Source organism: Rhineura floridana, chromosome 2, assembly GCF_030035675.1.
Source record: "Rhineura floridana isolate rRhiFlo1 chromosome 2, rRhiFlo1.hap2, whole genome shotgun sequence".
NCBI lineage: Eukaryota > Metazoa > Chordata > Lepidosauria > Squamata > Rhineuridae > Rhineura > Rhineura floridana.
Genome location: NC_084481.1, coordinates 97,879,965 through 97,899,712, shown reverse-complemented (window position 1 = coordinate 97,899,712; position 19,748 = coordinate 97,879,965). Strand labels below are relative to the sequence as shown.

General features: G+C 46.5%; 1 protein-coding gene across 12 annotated transcripts; it reads left to right on the top strand.

Moving 5' to 3' along the window:
• The first annotated feature begins 540 nt into the window (after nt 1–540).
• On the top strand, nt 541–19,364 carry BTBD18 (BTB domain containing 18). 12 transcript variants are annotated; one of them, XM_061609689.1, is made up of 6 exons: nt 1,143–1,318; nt 2,272–2,378; nt 5,867–5,981; nt 6,458–6,623; nt 13,722–15,738; nt 17,940–19,364. In XM_061609689.1, exons 4-6 carry the CDS (start codon nt 6,497–6,499, stop codon nt 17,971–17,973), a joined length of 2,178 nt encoding a protein of 725 aa, XP_061465673.1. In that variant the 5' UTR covers nt 1,143–1,318; nt 2,272–2,378; nt 5,867–5,981; nt 6,458–6,496; the 3' UTR covers nt 17,974–19,364. The 12 variants fall into 12 exon arrangements, with proteins under 12 accessions (XP_061465670.1, XP_061465669.1, XP_061465667.1 ...); XM_061609686.1 differs by lacking the exons at nt 1,143–1,318; nt 2,272–2,378 and adding an exon at nt 541–993; XM_061609685.1 differs by lacking the exons at nt 1,143–1,318; nt 2,272–2,378 and adding an exon at nt 541–1,025.
• Nucleotides 19,365–19,748: the final 384 nt, after the last annotated feature.

The following is a 19,748-nucleotide window of genomic DNA, read 5'->3' as shown; positions in this document are numbered from 1 at the left end:
TAATATAACAATACCAATAAGGGAGAGTGTCCTTGTAAATTTGTTCGATGTTCCTTTCTTTTCACTCTAGGGTTGCTGCTGCTTCTGGCAGATGGGTTGGTGGTCCTACCCGACAGCCAGAAATTCAACACGCTAGACTTAACCACATGATGACATCTTCGCGATGGAGCTTCCTTCTGACATACCATTTCATTAAAGCAGGATTAAACAATTGGTAACTCCTGGGCTTAATCTAGTCTCTTTGGCCCATCGATCCAGCTCCCCAGACTCTTTGCCAGAGGTCGGCATTTCAGGCATCCACGGAACAGTGACAACAAGAGTAGGAGCCAGCAGCTGGGTCGTGGCGGTTGATAATGGTGGGAAGAGAATGCTGGCAGGTTCCTTTAAGAAGCTGGAAGGAAGCTTGGCATTTTTTGCATGTGTGTTACCCCATATCTACTCCCCACGTTTTACCCCTTTCTTGTCCCCTCTCCTAAATATTGTTTATTACCAGATCTTTAGATCACGAGAGCTCATAAATAAATAGATACATAGGCACACCCCCAAAGTGACTCGGCAATCTCAGCCTCCCTGCTTTTCATTTGATTTGTTTTAAAGGGACACGTTTCCTCCCGCCAAATTCCAGCCTCCCTTGTTATTTGCTGCGGCCTCATAGCCAATAGAAGGGCTGTTTCTGAGACTCTGCATAGGGAGCGGCGAGGAGGCGCGGCAGGCGCGTGCGGGCACATTTCCCCCGCTTTTCCTTTGCGGCTGGGAACGTTGAATAGGCGGCGTGCCGCGAGCGGGTGCTGGGGAGGGTCTCGCGTTGCGTGTGTCTGTGCCACCGCCGCGCTGCACCAGGAGCAGCGCCACGCCACGCCACTCCAACCCCAACCCCCGCCCCTCATCAGAGAGACAGGCACGCCACGGTGCCCCTCAGTGGCAGGTGCTGCAGCGGGAAGCGAACACGGAGGAGCGGCTCGTTTAGAGAGAAGGGAAGGCGCTACAGGGAAGGTGGGAGGAAGCGGCCGCCGCGGGACTCCCTGGTGAATGGAAGGAAGGAACCCTCGAGAGCCCTCTCTCTGGGACGCCTCTTTTCATGGCGCGTGAGAAGAGTGCGTTAGAGCCAATGGAGTATCGAGGGTAGAAAGGGGTAGAGTCTCAAGTCACCAGTTCGTTTTGTTTCCTGCTTATTTAAAATATTTATTTTCTGCCTTGTATCTGGCGTCTAAGGCAGCTAGTACTGTTTTCAGTACTTTTTTTTTTAGTTTGTGTTGCCTTCCATATCGATTTTTGAATTGAGCTATTAGTTGCCTTGGAGGCCCAGTGTGGTGGAAAGGTGGGAAATATAATATATATATCAATTATCATGTAGAATTACAATAAACTAAATCAGATACTACCGACCTGGGGATAAAACAGTATAAAATTCAAATGGTGCCCTCAGTAAAGTTCCTTGGGCAGGAAGTGGGCTCATCCTCTGAGTCGCCTTTTGTGTAAGGGACAGTTTTTATGCATTACTAGGGCTGTTACCTTCATTTTAGCACAGAGGTGCAGTTAGGAACTTCCCTTGATGAATTTTGGCTTGTGCAGCTAGGAAAGACATTGGCACTCTACCCAGAACAGTGATTTAGGATGTGTACTCAGTACAATCCTACTCAGAAGTAAATCTAATTGAGTTTAGTGGGACTTACTCCTAGGTAAATTTGTAATAGGATTTCAGTCTTAATATGCTCCTTAACACCCGTTGGAGCAAAAGTAGATTTTGGTCATCCTTCTGATCTTTATTTGGGAGCAAAGTGGGAGATTTTGCTTCATAATGGTGATTGTGTAAACCCACGGGGAGAAAGAGTAAGCATTCTGCATGAATGCAGAGTACAGGCGGGCCCCGCATATATGGCAGGTTCCATTCTGGACCGCCGCCGTAAAGCAGAAATTGCCGTAAAGTGGAACTCCATTGATTATAATGGGGTGCGTTGAGTGAAAATGCTGCAAAATCGCAAAAATTGGCTTTAAAAGGGGGAATTAAAGCCGCCGCATTAGCAGAATGCCGGTAAGCGAAGCGCCGGTAAGCAGGGCCCTACTGTAAAAGGGTGTGAATTTGTTAGGAGTTCTGGGTACCAGGCATATTGATCCAATATGTAGTTGATATTTGAAACTCCTTCATCTGGAAGTTCCTCAAATGGAGTTGGGTTGCTGCTGTTTTACTTGACTTATGTGATTGCTGAATCCAAAGTGAGCATTAATGAACAAAAATACTCTTTCTCTCTGCATCACAATGATAATCACTAGGCTTCTAACTCAACTAGCTGCAAGAACCACATTGGCACCCAAATGTCTGCAAGAATAAAAATGTCTTCATCTAGCATCAAAGTTGTTAGTGTTACATACAAAAAAAAGTAAGTGTTGGCACCAGACAAGCTTCCTTTGGGGATAGATTCCACAAATGGGGCTGTCACCGAAAAAGCCTGTTAACTTGTTGCCACCCTCTGGACTTTCCTTGGAGGAGGCAAATAGAAAAGGGCTTCTGATGGTTATATTAGGATCTGGGTAGGTGAGGAAAGACAGTCCACAAGATATTGGGGATCTTGAACTGTCTAAGGCTAAAACCAGCTCCTAGATCTACATAGTAACTTAGGAAAGAATAGGAGATGGCAAAGTTCTGAATGCTCCATCTCAAAAAGGGTATTGTAGAGTTGGAGTTGCAAAAAAAAAATGGAAATGGACTGCCTTCAAGTTGATCCCGACTTATGGCTACCCTATGAATAGGGTTTTCATGGTAAGCCGTATTGAGAGGGGGTTTCCCATTGCCTCCCTCTGAGGCTAGTCCTCCCCAGCTGGCTAGGGCCTGCTGAGCTTGCCGCAGCTGCACAAGCCAGCCCCTTCCTTGTCTGCAACTGCCAGCTGGGGGGCAGCTGGGCTCCTTGGGACTATGCAGCTTGCCCACGGCTGCACAGGTGGCAGGACAAGTGACCCCTGAGAGGCAGCCAAAATGATCATGGGAATGGGGTACCTTTCCTATGAAGAAAGGTTACAGTATTGGGGGGCTTAGTTTTGAAGAAAAAGGTGACACTGAGGGTGGTTCATGATATTATTGACAAGGTTGGAAAAATGGAAGCGTTTTTCCTCTCATGGTATAGGGGAGCATAGCTAGAACGCAGGGTAACCAATGAAACAGATTGGCAGAAGATGCAGGCCAGGCCAAAGAAAGTACTACTTCACATGGGGAACAATTAATGTTTAGAACTCATTGCCACAAAATGAGATGCTGGTGACTAGCTTTGTTGTTGTTGTTATGTGCCTTCAAGTCGACTACGACTTATGGCTACCCTATGAATCAGTGACCTCCAGGAGCATCTGTCATGAACCACCCAGTTCAGATCTTGTAAGTTCAGGTCTGTGGCTTCCTTTATGGAATCAATCCATCTCTTGTTTGGTCTTCCTCTTTTTCTACTCCCTTCTGTTTTTCCCAGCATTATTGGTTTTTCTAGTGAATCATCTCTTCTCATGATGTGTCCAAAGTATGATAACCTCAGTTTCATCATTTTAGTTTCTAGTGATAGTTCTGGTTTAATTTGTTCTAACACCCAATTATTTGTCTTTTTCGCAGTCCATGGAATGTGCAAAGTGCTCCTCTAACACCACATTTCAAATGAGTTTATTTTTCTCTCATCCACTTTTTTCACTGTCCAACTTTCACATCCATATATAGAGATTGGGAATACCATGGACTGAATGATCTTGACTTTAGTGTTCAGTGATACATCTTTGCATTTGAGGAGTTCTCTCTTGGCTGCCCTCCCTAGTCCTAGCCTTCTTCTGATTTCTTGACTATTGTCTCCATTTTGGTTAATGACTGTGCCGAGGTATTGATAATCCTTGACAAGTTCAATGTCCTCATTGTCAACTATAAAGTTACATATATCTTCTGTTGTCATTACTTTAGTCTTTTTGACGTTCAGCTGTAGTCCTACTTTTGTGCTTTCCTCTTTAACTTTTATCAACATTCGTTTCAAATCATTACTGGTTTCTGCCAGTAGTATGGTATTGTCTGCATATCTCAAAATTATTGATATTTCTCCCTCCAGTTTTCACACCTACTTCATCTTGGTCCAATCCCGCTTTCCGTATGATATGTTCTGCACATAGATTAAACAAATAGGGTGATAAAATACACCCGTCTCACACCCTTTCCAGTTGGGAACCAATCGATTTCTCCATATTCTATCTTTACAGTAGACTCTTGTTCAGAGTATAGGTATATATATATACATCTAGATTAGATGGCTTTAGGCTTAGACAATTGTACGGATGATGCTGGCTATATGCACCCTCCAGGTTCAGAAGCAAAGCAGTATGCTACTGAAAGCTGTTGCTGGGGTAGCAGTAACAAGAAAGATAACTGCCTTCATGGCCTGCTTGTGGACTTCCCAAGGGCATCTAGTTGGCTACTGTTGGAAATAGGATGCTGAATGAGATATAGACCCTGGTCTGAGCCAACAGGGGATTATGTTCTAAACCACCAGAAACTAGTTAGATGTTATTTGAAAAGGCATTTTTGTAACATTCTAGTCTTTCAAATCTTGGGTATAGGAACAACATCCACCAGCTGATACTTGAATGTGCTCTCTCACATGTTACCTAAATAACTGATGTCACCTGCTCGGATGCCAGTTCAGGTTGTTACAGCAGGATCAATGCTGATACACAGCTGGAAGTTGAATTAGTGTATGTGAAATTTGTTAAATAGTACATTGTCACTCCATATGTATACTTTGTGGAGCTGCAGGGAGTAACAGTAAGGCATGTTAAGAGAGACAATATATGTGGAAGCTGTTACATTTATCGCAGGGACAACTTCTGATGGCTTAAAGAATGGAGAATTTCTGATGACTGAAACTTCAGGTTAAGGGGATTGATTGAATGATATCATTTATAGCCTGGTTTTCCTCCAAGGAGCTCAAAGTGGCATACGTAATTCTCATTTATATACAATAACCCTGTGACATAGGTTAGGCTGAGAGTCAGTGACTGCCCCAAAGTCACCCAGTGAGTTTCATGGCTGAGTGGGGATTTGAATCCTGATTTTCCTAGGTCCAGCACTAAGCACTACACCGCACTGGTTCTCAGTGTAGTAGATCTAGCATGCCACTCACCTGTTATATCAGTCTGAAACTGGTTTGAGTTTTTGGCCTAATATAGTTGTCACATGAAGACTTAACACAATTTGATAAGTGGGGTTTTTTGTTCATTAGAAATTTTATCCTGATTCCTAGTTGAAATGTATACAAATAAATTTCCCTATACTGTTGTTTTTTATAGAGTTAAAAGAGTGATTTCACTCCCTTATTTGCCCCTCTTACGAACTCCTATCCTTTTGAGGGTGGGGCAGGCTTTTAGTCGAACCTACCTTGTTTAATTTCATCAGGTAAAGCAGGTTGATTGTTTTGTTGATTATATTCTCTTAGTTCTTTTTTGCACTTGTTCCAATTTAAATTTATGCTTTCCCAAAACAGTAAATGCTTTGTTTTTCCACAGCAAGCATAGAAATAATACATTTTAAATGGTCTCTGAACCTTAGGAGATAAACAAAATCCCCTATGCAGGCTTCAGATAGTGTTGATTTTTTCCTACCTAGTCCTGTAGAATGCTATGGAGTGACAGGGTTCTGAAATAAGAGACATCCATTGGTGTTGTGATGCTTTGAAGGGAGTTGGGATATCTGGCAGACCTCATCGTGCTACACAGTAGGTTTGGATTTCATGGCCTTATTAATAGTTCCTTCTCAGCTGAAAACCTATTGATTTTAACTTTGAGCTGTCTTCCTGTATTTTTTAAATTGGTTGTAGTATCCCGAGACACAATTTCTGTAATCCTTTATGCCCAGTTGAAATCAGCAGCCTCAATGTCTGAGGTCCCACGCCTCAGAAGGGAGTATGAAAATGTTTGCAGTATCACTTGAGCCACTCACAATCAGTATTGCAAAAGAGTGAAAAATACAGGTACCATTAACAGTTCATAATTTCTTGTTCTTTGTTCCAGGCCATTTAGGCATATTGGAAAATCAAGTTTTATTTGTTTATATATTTATTCATTGAAGTAAAACTGAAATAGCTCTCTGGGGTCACGTTTAGTATTAATTTATTTAACAAAATTTATATACCACTTGATTTAAAAAAAATCCTTGAAGCAGTGTGATGAGAGAAGGGTTGTGGGAAGGATAAGAATATACTTTGGCAGAATTACCTGAAGGAAAACTTGCATAGATCTTTCTTGTGCCTGTGTGCTGCCTAGAGGCTTAGTTTTGAACATTACAACTAAGGTTGCAATCCTCTGCATGTTTACTTGGGAGTATATCCTACTGAACTCATTGGGATTTACTTCAAGTCAGTTTGCATAGGCTTTAGCTGCACATAAGTGAAGAGCAGCGTTCATAGACCATGGCAGCTACATTCTCAGGACTGTGTTTATCTCACAGAAATCTGGCGCCTGACAAAGGGCAGGAAGCTTTGCTGCCATGAGCCCTCCAGCTGCCAATCCCAAGATTCTGTATCGGAATTCCCGCCTGCTCCGTATGGTGTTCCTCCAGCTCCATCGCCAACAGAGAGCTGACTTATTTTGTGATGTTGTCTTGCAAGCAGAAGGTAATCATCTTAAAACTGGAAGGATAAAGGTTTTCACTCATAACAGAGTTGGAAAATCCTGGGTGCCTAGAAGGTCTGTGCCATTGCTCATGATATTTGTTCAGCTCTAATCATCTCACATGTAGAATTCTGATAGTAACTCTTACAAATTCCAAATATTTTTCTAGTCCTGACTGATAACTTTGGCTGCATAGTTACCCCCCCCCGAAAGCCACTAATTCATGGTGTTAGTGACCTGGTAGATGGATCCTCCAGAATCTGTTCTCAGTGCCACAGCTCAGCCTTAGAAACATGAGAAGCTACCTTGTACTAAGACCCATTGGCCCATCTAGCTCAGTACTGTCTACACTGACTGGCAGCAGGTCTCCAGAGGTTCAGATGGGACATTCCCTGCCCCTCAGTGGTCCTTGGTCCCCTGCTTATTGGATAGGTGTACTTTCCTTCACCTCTACAGTTTGAGGGCAATGTAACTTTCCCATTGAAATCAAAGAGGATTTGCAGTGGTTAATGTTGGCTGGATTATGCCTCGGGCTCTTATGCATGTGACCTATAAGTTGTAGTGGATAGAATATATAGATGATGATTCCATGATAGGTAATTGTTCTTGGTTTGCAAAAAGTCTGTCCACAAACAGATACGAATACAAATCCATCAAGAATTTCTGCTACAGAAGCCCGACTGATGCAAACAAATATATTTGCACAGGTAAAAGTCTGTATATGTGTATTGTAGGCTTATAAAAATGTATAGCTCGTCCTATCCAGTGGATTGCTTTTTGTTAGTATCAAAGTGCGCTAAAAACTGAGAGGGAGGGGACAGAGTGAGCTAAAACAACTATTTTTTTCAACTTACTACATTCTTTTTTTCCCCTTATAGCACATCCAGAAAGAATTGTGGAAATAAGTATTATGATTTTAACTGAGCTGCCAAGACAGACTCACACAGACTGATCCTAAAACTAAATTGTTCTTGGTCAGCGGAGGAGTGGAGCAGACAGGAATGGGTTAACTCTTCTGGAGGCAGGGTCAGCACTATAACACAAAAAGTTTAGCTGGTGGCCGGTGTGATGCGTCCTTCCCTGGGTCTCCCTGTCAGGTTCCTACCTGCTCGTGGTTACTGCCTGTCTCTAGGCACCACCAGGGACTCCACCAGTCCGGACCGCTCTCTCTTATGATTTCTCTCCCCGCTCTAGCACAGATCTCAACAGATCCCCCTGCTAGGCAACCACCAGTAACGTCCCAATACTAGTATTCCCAGAGACTCTGAATACTGGTATTATTCTCTTCACCGCTGCCACCATTTGTTACAGTTCCCCTTCAGCCTTGGTCATTACCTTACCCTCCCTTCTGGTCTGTGAAACCCCAGCCAAGGATCAGGCCTTTGGTAAACCAAATTAAGTATTTATTAAAGATAACAAAGCTAACAAGATTAACAAGATTTCTTCTTAAGGCACATAAGCATATGGTTTTACTCAATACTAATCCGAACTCCACCTCCCTCCTGGTAAACAACTCTCTCAAACCCCACCAAGCAATCTACTCTTTCTCTTCTCCCCCCCAGATTCCACAATTCACCACCTCACATTTCACCCAGATTTACCTGTCATCCTTTCATTTATACTGTCAGCCATTTTAAACATTCAGCCAATCATCAAGCATTCTATTGCCCATTCACTCCCCCTCCTCTTTCACTACTTACCATGTATACTCTAAACAACCAGCACTTACCATATATACATTAATATAGGAACATCACAGCCGGCTGGAAGGGGAGGAACCTTTTCCCGTTCTCCAGTTTTTGACTCTGCCTTCAGCGAGCAACAGAGTCAGCCTATTCCTCCTGGGTCCCCATAAGGGATTCAGGAACAGTTTAGCTATTTTCTATGCTCTTCTCAGAGAGTTTTATCATAATCAGCTGCAGTTGAAGTGCACAGACTTCTGTCTCTCATCTTTCACTTCCTGCCCTCACTGAATAGCCAGATTTGAGGGAGGAAGAGTGGGACTGTTCTTTCTGAAGAGGTGCTGGAAGTGGCAGAGGCCGGGATCTGTCTCACACCTCCCCCTGCTGTCCCTTGTCGAATGCTCTTTCATGGTCCCAAGAAGCTTTCAGGAGCCTTTTAAGACCTTGGAGGAGCAGGGATTGGTCCTTCACTATCCAAGGCGTTTTGTTGATTCCAAAAACTCCTTGGGACAACGGGCCTCCACTAAGCATGGTTGGCCTCCTTGCCACGTTGTTCTCAGGTAAAGCCGCTAAGCTTTCTTTTTCTAATGGGGGGGGAGGGGGCAGCTCCAGCTTCGGCCTTTTCCCCTCTTCAGCTGGGATTTTAACTGTGCCCGGGGGAAGAGACAGCCCTTCTCATGCCTCTGCAGAGGAAGATGAATCCCTGAGTAGGGGGGAATCTACATCTCAATTAAGCAATCAATTAGTCACCCTCGCCTCAGTGGCGGGAAGCATGCTAGACTCCCCACCTGAAATAGTTTCGTTTTCTCAGCTCCCTTCTATTCAGCCGGGAGGAGGGGAGGTTGCATACATGGCTCCTGCAGGAAAAAAGTGTGCCAAATCTCCCCACCTAGATAAGCCCTCTACCTCTTCGGCCCTGCTGCCTTGGCTTAACAAGGCCATGATGAAGGAGGCAGGGGCTTCCTTAGCCAAGCTTTGGGCCCGTGCACATAGGGAAAAAGGCTCCAAGCACTCCAGGGCACGTTGCCATGATTTCTTCTCATTTTCCTCCTCCTCCTCTTGGGAGGCCAGCCCAGTTAGAGAAAGGGAGAAGAGTAAAAGAAGGGGCTCCTTACAGAAACCTAAACCACACAAAGATAAACGCAAAAGATGCTCCAGCTCTGGGTTCCCACCTGACCGCCTTTCCTCAGCCCAGGCTCCTGGGGGGAGGGTGCTCCTCCATCATCTGCTGCATCAGAAAAAGAAGAAGGGGAACTCTTGGGGAGGATTCCCCTATGCCATCCACGGTGCATAAGAGGCTGTATTCTCCTGTTTCCTATCCTATTTTGATTTCTAAGGCTAAGGCCTGCCTTCAGTAAGACCCTCCTAAGGAAACTCCTCAGGAGGGGGAACTAGAGGAAGGGGAACAGGGATCTTCAGATGGCTTCCCCAGGTCAGGGGATCAGAAGTTGGTCATTCCCTTTCCAGAGTTCTTCAAGGACATTGTTAAGGAAGAATGGGATGATCGAGCCAAATCCAAAGCTCCACATGCTCGGTCTAAGAGGCTATCTTAAAACACGCACATGAAGCATCTGCATTGGCCATGAGAGCTTTGGCAGCCAACTCTTCCTGGCATGGGCTGCGGTAAAGTGGGCTAAAGCGCTACTATCAGAAGTGCCGATGCCAGACACATCAGGGGGGGGCTGCACAAATTGGCTCAAACAGCTTAATTCCTAGCACATTCCTCCTTAGACAGTCTACAGTACTCGGCAAGAGCTCTTGGATATGGAGTGGTAGTAAGACACAATATATAGCTGAAACAGTTGGAAGTGGACCATCACTCCAAAGCCAGTCTTGCAGCTCTACCCTACTTGAGTGGGCAGCTTTTTGGCAAGTCTCTAGAGCGCCACCTGGTGGAGACCAAGGATAAAAAGAAGGCTCTTCCTTCTGCTCCCAGGAAGGATGACAAATCCCATAAGAAGGCTTCACATTCCTTTTGTCACAAGGGCTATCCAACTACCTACAGGACTACACGTCAGTTCCAGGGGTCCTGGAACTCATCCTGGAATTCCTCCCGCCAGTGCACCCGTTCCACACCCTCCAGTGGCGGGGGAGGCAACAAACATCGTCAAAACCCCAAGCCCAGTGTCAAGCAAAGCCATGCATGACGCCAGGACAGCCCAGGTGGGGGGCAGACTTCAATTTTTTTGCACATGCCTGGGCGGCCTCCACCTCAAACAAACAACCACCAGCCTGGCTACTCCCTAGAGTTTGCCTCCATCTTGCCAGACAGAGGGAGGACAGCTCCTCCATCTCATCAGCCGGAGAAGCTGCAGAGAACCCTGGATGCCATTTCTCACCTCCTCGAAATAGGCACCATAGAACCCGTGCCAGAGCATCAGCAGTCCTCAGGAATCTTACCGCGCCATCTTAGATTTAAGATTCCTGAACCGCTTCCTGTGGACAAAAGTTCAAGATGGAGACGCTCAGGTCTATTGCAGAAGCCATTCAACCTGGGGACTTCCTGGGATCTATAGATCTCACAGAGGCATACCTGTATGTCCCCATTCTCCAGCAGCACAGATGCTTCCTCCACTTTGCACACGGCCACCACCAGTTTCAGTACAGGGCCATGCCCTTCGGCCTCGCCTCAGCCCCGCGGGTGTTCACCAAAATAATGGTAGCAGTAGTGGTACACTTTTGCACTCGGAGTCCACATATACCCTTACCTGGACGACCTTCTGGTGAGGGCCTCTTCAGTGACAGTGGTACAACGGGATCTCCAGACTACCATCCAGTGTCTGGAAAACCACAGCTTTACCATCAACAGGGACAAGAGCCATCTGATACCCACCCAGCGCCTTCAACATATGGGAGTGGTCATTGACACAGCTCAAAGCAAGCTCTTCCTGTCCACCAATTGCACGGACAAGCTCCTGCACCAGCTGCACATGTGCCTGCAAAGCAGCCAGTCTCCTCTGATGGAACTGGCTCAGCAGCAGGGCTCCATGATAACGGCCATAAACTCAATGCCATGCATGTGCTTCCACTGAAGAGTCCTGCAGTGGCAGCTGCTTCCATATCAGGACCAGATCACCTCATGCCAGAACTCGCTTATCACCCTCCTGAGGCATGTGTGGGAGTCCCTCCAGTGGTGGGGACGTTTACCTCATCTGGAGAAAGGCCTTTCCCTCAGAGCTCCAACAGTCTCAATAGTCACCACAGACATGAGCCTATCGCACAGGGGAAGTGGTCAGTGCAGGAGTGGTGCCATTCAATCTACTGGTTGGAGCTCAGAGCAATCCGACTAGCACTCCAGGAGTTCCTACCTCTTATTTATCAGTCTATTGTGCTAGTATGCACTGACAATACCACAGCCAAATTGCATGTCTGCAAAGGGGGCACAAAATCAGGCCCTCTTTAGAGGGAGACCAACCTGCTGTTCCAGTGGGCAGAAAGGCACCACATACAGGGGATCCTGAACACACAAGCCGACTGGCTGAGCCGGGAACATGTCCACCAGGGAGAGTGGGCCCTTCACTGGAAAGTGTTCCTAGAGATCACTCGGAAGTGGGGGCTCCCATGCATGGACCTGTTTGCCGCATCGGTGAATGCCCAGCTGGATCAATTCATGGCACAAGGCTGGGATCCACACGCCCAGGACATAGACACCCTGTCAGCCCACTGGCCTCGGGGACTCCTCTGTGCCTTCCCGCCTCTGCCTCTTCTGTCCAGGCTGCTGCGCAGAATCAAAGTTCTCCAGGCCCAAGTGATAGTGGTGGCTCCACACTGGCCATGGAGACCATGGTTTTCCGACCTCAGCTCCAGTCCGCCGTGGCATCTTCCCTCCAGACCAGATCTCCTCTCACAAGGACCCATCCTTCACCCAGACCCAGAGTGGCTCCAGCTTCACGCTAGGAGGCTGAGCAGAGTGGCTAAGTGAAGAGGGGCTGTCTGAGAGGGTTGTTTCCACCATTCTGGCATCTCACAAACAATCCACCCAGAGAGTTAATGACGTCATATGGAAGGCGTTCAACAGGTGGTGTAGACGCAAACAGTTACCTGTCGCAGAATGCCACATTCACACCATTCTCAACTTCCTGCAAGATGGTCTGGACCAGGGGCTAGCCCCCAACACGCTCAAGAGACAGGCGGCAGCCCTAGGCAGTGTGTTTCCGATGGTGGGGAGCCATTTCTTTTCCTCTCGCCCTCGAGTCAAACATTTTCTCCGAGGGGCAACCCTGCTGTCACCTCCAGTGCAACACAGGTTTCCCTCCTGGGATCTTTCGTTAGTCCTGAGAGCTCTCAAGAAGTGGCACAAACTCGATGTCAGGGGGGCACTTTGGATCTACCTGGATCGTATAGAACCATTCAGGAGGTCTGAGGCCCTGTGTGTCTTTTAAACAAGGGGTGCAGGGATTAAAGTTGTCCAGGCCCACCATCAGCCGCTGGGTGAGGGATTGCGTAGTTAAGGCCTATCAGGCAAAAGGGAGAGCTCCCCCTCCAGGGATCACTGCACACTCAGTTAGAGGGGCTGCCACCACAGCAGCGCTCCACAAGGATGCCCCGCTGGAGGCAATCTGCAAAGCCACCACCTGGGCTCACCCATCCACTTTCATCAGACACTACAAAGTGGATAAATTTGCTTCTGTTGAAGCTGCCTTCGGCAGAAGGATTCTTCAGAGGGTGGTGGCCTAGGCTTGCTCCCACCCAAGGATGCAAGGGGGGGGGTCACTGCTCAGGTACATCCCATTCCTGTCTGCTCCACTCCTCCGCTGACCGAGAATGGAAAGTTGGACTTACTGTGAAGTGTTCTTCTGGTCAGCAGAGTGTGGAGCAGACAGCCCCACCCTTCAGGAAAACCCAGGCCGTGGGGTGGGGAGGGCACCTCTCTTGAAACCCTCTGGCAACCACTGGTCGCTCATCCTCTGGATAGAGTAGTAAGGGCTCCCTACATCCCTTCCTGGCACTGTGTGCTGATTTGTTAACCCTTGTCATTCTATCCTCTGTTCAAGTTTCAAGTGCATGTAGGTGGAGTGGCCGGCTGGTTTTTAACAGCTGTGTCACAAACTGGAGAATGGGAGAAGATTCCACCCCTTCCGGCTGGCCACCAGCTAAACTTTTTGTGTTATGGTGCTGACCCTGCCTTCAGGAGAGTTAACCCATTCCTGTCTGCTCCACTGTCTGCTAACCAGACGGACACTTCACGGTTAGTCCAACTTTCCGTTTTGAGCTATAATATACCTCAATATGTAAGGAAGATTAAACAATGCAATTCTATAATACGTCCTGAGATATCACTTGGGGAATTTCAATAAAATTGCTTATTTGGAAGCTGGAACACTTCAGGGTCATCCTTTGTCGAGAGTGTTTGAAGGCAAATATGCATGGGTTTCTCTTGTTTGATACAGTACCTTCTAACGATTATGTTGTTTGTAGGGGAAGCTGTTCCAGCACACTGTTGCATCCTATCAGCCTGCAGCCCCTTCTTCACAGAGCGTTTGGAGCGAGAAATGCCCCCCAGTGGACACAAGGTGGTGCTGGAGATCGGAGGGCTGAAGATCGGGACGTTACGTAAGCTGGTGGATTTTCTCTACACCTCTGAGATGGAGGTGTCCCGGGAAGAAGCCCAGGATGTTCTTGCAGCTGCACGGCAGCTTCAGGTGTCAGAGCTGGAGTCACTACAGCTAGAGGGAGGAAAGTTAGTAAAAAAATCACTGGGCCGGCGATTAAACCGGGACTGCCTACATTTGTCCAGTCCGTTAACCATCCCAGCAGTCAGCCTGATGAAGTCTCCCCCTGCCTGTGGTGGTAGATCCTTGACATCCCGGCCGGCTTCAAACAAGCAACATACAGCAATGAAACTTCCATGCATCAAGAAAATGAGCAGCAATGGCAATATTGACCAGAAAGACACCAAGAAGCAAAAGCCAGCAGCACTGCTGAGTGAGGATAAAGAGCAGATGCCTGAAGGCTCAACAGTTACTGCTGAACCCCTTAAAACAAAAGGTAAAAAACATCCTGCAGGCATGGGGAACAATATATTGGGCAACGATGAGCGTGGTGATCTGCATACAGAGGATGGGACTGGAGACAAGCAAGCTACAGTCAGCTTGCAGGAATCAAAAAAGATTAAGCTCAGTCGCTCAAAGCTCGGCTCGCCACCCTTCCCTGTACCTTGTGCTATCAAAGACCCTGGTACTGTGGAATACAGCAAATCCTCAAGGTTCAGCAGGCGCCTCTGGAGGCAGAAAAGTCTTCCTATTGAGGAGGCAGAAGGAGCAGAAGATAGCTGTTTGCATGGCTTCTGGAGCCCTCCTCTCCCACCAAAGGCTGCTAAGAGTAGAAAGCGCAACTCCAGTGAGCCAGCTTCCTGCTCAGATCCTCCCCAAAAGGCAGGATTGATTGGCCGGGTAAAGCTTAGGAAACTTATCAGTGGTGGCTGCTGGGAAGTGGTACAGGAATCGCCTGCAGCTCAGTCCACAAGGGCAGAAAACATTGGGTGTGCTATGAAAGATGAGGGCTCGCAATCTCCACTCAGACGACCTGAGCAAGAGGTCGGAGATGCACAACAGCCAGCTACCTCAACTAGACTACTGCCAACAAAAATGGAAGTGCCACCTCTTAGTGAAAAGAACCTGGTAGGACAGGCAGACAGCAAGGTAGCCTTGGATGAAGGGGACCATTATAAGCTGAATGTGTTTATGCTAGACCATCTGGCTGAGGACGAGCAGTATGACAAGTTGGCTTCAGCCGGTGAGTTGGAACACATGCTTGATTTGCTTCTGGCAGATGACGACGTCATTGGGGAATCCCAAGGGGCCAATGCTCCAGAATGCACAAATTCTTCATGCCCTGTACCAGGAGAAAATAAAAGTCCTCTGGAAAGTGCCAGAGCAGAAAAAAAAGATAGGTGTTCTGCAGAAGTACCTGTTTGTCCTCAGTGGGTCAAGACAGAAAACAGTCCCCTAAAAGGGGAACTGGAGGCTCTTGATCTGAAGATCAACAGAGAAACTCATGGTTCAGCAAATGGGGGTCCTTTGCTAGACCCTGTTCTAGGCTATCTTCCATTTGTGACATCTGAAACAAGTAGTGACTGTCTTACTTTGTACAGACCAGCCTCTCTCCAGCTGGATGGTTGGACAGCTCAATATCAACTATCTGCATCAGAGAATGGGTCTGCAAAGCTTGGTGAGCCTTTGCCCATCACTTTGACAGGTGCTGAAGACCAAGAGTTTCTGTCCTTTGAAATGGGAACTTCAGCTGCAGAAACACAGCTCCATACTCGGGCAATGCTAAGGAGCCCTTTGCAGCACAACCTGGACTGTGAACTGGCACCCAGCTTGAAAGAGGAAGAGATAGATGTTGGTGGGGTAGAGGAACTCTTTGTTTGCATTGAATGTGTCCGGCCAGATCCCTCTCCAGTGTCTGAAACTGAGGTGGATGTCATGAGCTAGTGAGTGCAGGACATGGCAAAGAGTTGCCTTGACTACCCAGTGATGTGGGGTCAGGCCTGGGACCTTGTCAGGGGCACTTGCTGAGGGCCCTAGAACTCAGAAAGGCCCACCACTGTCCTGCTTACCCTGGTGCAGTTGGGATCCCACCTGGCACTGCTGCTGCCTCCACCATCATTGGGGACCTGTCTCTGCTGCTTGCTGCCATTGCCAGTCACTTATTATCCCCTCCGCCTGGATAGGTATCTCCTGTGGCTGGCACATACAGCACTTGTGGTTAACAGGGAGGCTCAGGCATGTGGTGGGCAGCCAACACGTTAAGTTCCACAAAATGCAAAGTCTGTGAAGTAGATGTTGGTCATTATATTCTGGGGAATCTAACATGGTGGCTGCCTGCTGCAGGTCGAAGCTGAACCAAGGCTTGGCTGAGACATTTTCCCACCTGAAAGTGGGGAAAGTACCTGCCAAGGAAATGCATCCAGGGAAACTACGTGAATGACTGACTGGTGATGGTGGCAGCAGTAAGTAGCACCAGGCATGGTCCCAGTCACTTGTCTGTTGGTGGGGCCACCCTCACTGGAGGGGCTCCTTGATGTGGTGGTGAGGGTGAGCTGTAGAGCTACTGCTGGCCTGCCCTCCCCCTTTGGTTTGGCTCCCTAAGTACAGTGCGCTCTCATTTCAGCCTGCTATGGCTGTTCCTCCACATGACCACCACCATCCTCATGGCCACATGCGACTCCACTGGCAGGCTGTAGGAGTCAGCCCTTGAGTGGGATCTCTCCATCTCCAGCCCCCCCCTTCTTGAAAAGATGGAGGGAAAGAAAAACAAAACACATTACCAGGAGAGGTAGTGGGGATGCCTCCAGGAAGGGCCTTATCAGCAGCATTGTGCCAAGGTCCCACAGCAGTTTGCCAGCAGCCCTGTGTGGGGTGGCCCTCAGTATTGTCCTTAAATGCCATGGCAATTAATAATGGGGTTGTGGTGTAAATATATTAATAGTATCTTACTAAATTTTAGGTACTGTTTTTGAAGTGCTGAGGGCAAAGCTCCCCTTCATTTTCAAAGGGGGACGGGAAGGTTACTTCACCATCATCACCTTCAGCCTAATCTAATCATGGCTGTTATGTTTAGAATTCTGTTTGTGTACAGTTCAGGCTGACGGCATTGTTTGGTAGGCTGGGTAGAAATGAGTAACTAAAAAAACCACAACAACCCTACAGCAGTGTATCTATCAAAAGTAATGAGGCTTCTTAAGGTCGACAAGAACTGCACATCAGCCTGGTTCTCTTTATAACTAGGGTGGGGAAGCACTGGCCCTCTAGCTGTTGCTGGACTACAGTGCCCATTGGCTATCCCTGGCTGAGGCAGATGAAAGCTATAGTTCAACAACATGTGGAGGGCCACTGGTTCCCACCCGCTTTATATCTGTTGTCCCAAATAATGGAAGAGGGGATAGCTGCCCCATGGTGAACAAAAGGGACTATGAACCCTAGTCACAGCAAGCGTGCAGTCTAATTAAGTGAAGTCAAGTTGCATAGACTCTGGCCTGTCTGCTGTCTGTGTTTTCCTCAATAATTCAAGCTTCTGTACCTCCTTTGTAGCTTTAATTTTTAATTGTGTGTGGCTAAATCAATATCTACACTTCTGTTAACCTTTATTGTTAGGGAAGATAACTTTTTTCTTATAACCTGATCTAGTGAGCAGTTATACTCACACGGGCAACACTGGGGCAGACACATGTGCCCTCCTACTGTGCTCATCAGCTATGTGCATATACTTCCTCTCTTGTCACAAAGGTCACATTGGAGCGAGGAACAGCAGAACCACCTTTGCTGATGTCACTTACTACTCAGAGTGTCTACTGTACTTTTGAGGAGTGGGTGCTCTTTGGGCTGCGCGACAACAGCTAAATGCAACAGCATTTATTGGAGCAACTGCCTGGCTGGAAATGTTAAAGCCCCCCCTTAAGGAAACCTCAAGAGGCTGCCATCAGTAAATCCCTTGCATTCCCACTACTTTTGGTGGGACTGACCACTTTCACTGTTACTGTTCTGACAATGCTGGCTTACTATCTGTGAAAGCTGATGCAGTAAACAGTTACATGCCCTGTTTTTTTTATTTTGTATCGAGATGGCTCTCCAAAGGCTAAAAACTAATGTTAATCCACTTGTTTTACATTCAAACCGTTTCCGTTGTTTACAGCTTCTTCAAGGAGAGGTGTATTCAAGTGCAGTGACCCATACCTCCATGAAGCTGTGCCAACTACTTCCTTCTGACAGCCAAAGCTCTCATTGTATGGAGAACATTCTGAAGAGTAGATGGCACAAAGGCCAGAATAAATGTTGAGTTGTGACTTTGTTCAAATAAAGTTACTACATTTTCCTGAGCCTGTTTCCCCCCCCCCCTCAAATTTTTGGTAGCTTATAGGTTGTTGTCATATTGGTAGAAAATAAATCTATACACAAGCAGTTTGTTAGGAGGAGGAAGATTTATGGACTCAGTCTTCAGATTCATTGGAAACCTGTATCTCTTCTAACAGTGTCATGGATGCTGCACAAAACTACTCTTTTAAGCAACAGGGAGCGATGGGGGGGTAGAGGAATGTTTATTTAAACCATATTTCCCCAAACTGATGCTCTCTAGGACTACACTTCCCTTCAATCTCAGACAGCATGGCCAGTACTGGTGGGAGATGTATCTGATGTAGAGCATCTGGAGAGCACCAGGTTAGGGAAGATTGGTTTAAAACTCTTAACCATCCTTTGGTTGAAGATTCCAGGGTGGTGTGCCAAAGTGTGAAAACAATTAAATAAATACAATGCATTCAAAAATAACAAGATAAAGAGCAGGCTAAAAACAAACTAAAGAATAAAAAGTTTCTAGATTTCCATCTAAAATGTTTGGTTAAATAGTAAAATCTTAATGTGATGTTGATTAATGTCCGTCCATACCACTTGTGTCTCCCTAGAAAGGACATTCCAAAGTCAGGGTATTGCTACAAAAAAGGCCCTCTCCTTTGTAATTATGTAACTGACCTTTGCTAAAGATGGTACATCATAATTTAGTTTTCTGTGTTTATTCTAAAAGTTCTATTGATTTTATCTGTATTAATGATACTTTAATTGTATATTTGTTACTAGTTGTAGATTTTTGCTGTGTTTATCTTCAATCTATGTGTCACAGAGCTGTTCGATTAAGCAGTTTATAAGTCTTTCCAAATAACTACTAGGATAAGGGGCTTCACAGAATAGCTTAAGACAGGGATTTCCAAACTATGGCCCATGACCACTGGTGGTCCATGGCACATTTGTAAAAATGCAATTAAAAATCATGCGGCCTCTAGCACAGCACATAACTACAACAGGCAGAAAAAAACATTAAGTGGTCTGCTAAGAGCCTCAGCAATTTTCAAGTGGTCCACGGGGGGAAAAGTTTGGAAACTACTATCTTAAGAGATTGGTGGGAAGAGGTACTTTAATTATCTGGGTCCCAAACTGTTTATGGCTTTGAAAGGAATCTTAAATTGGGCTCAGAAGTGAATAGGAAGCCAACATAATTATTTCAGAAGAGGTGTAATATGAGCCACCTTGGCAATACCAGACAAAATTTTGGCAGCAAAGTTCTTCATTAAAATTGTTGAGTAGTTGAGGGTAGCCCCACTAGTCCCAGGCTATGGTCTGAAGGCACATGAGGCCAGCACCCTGCTGAAGCTAAGCAGGGTCAGGTCTGGTCAGTACCTGGATGGGAGACTGTCTGGGAACCATATGTAGGCCGCCTTGGGTTTCTATCATGAAAAGGTGGGGTATAAATGTAATAAATAAATATAACATATTAATCAAGCCAGAGAATTAACAACATGAATCAACTGTTGCAAGATTATCTCGGTCCAGGAATGGCTGCACCTGGACCTCAACTATCAATGCTGGGTTATAAAGAGTATTTGAGTGTTTATTTGCTATTTTAAGGGGGACTGCAACCCTAGACATGAGACCTACCTACCAGTACCTCTAT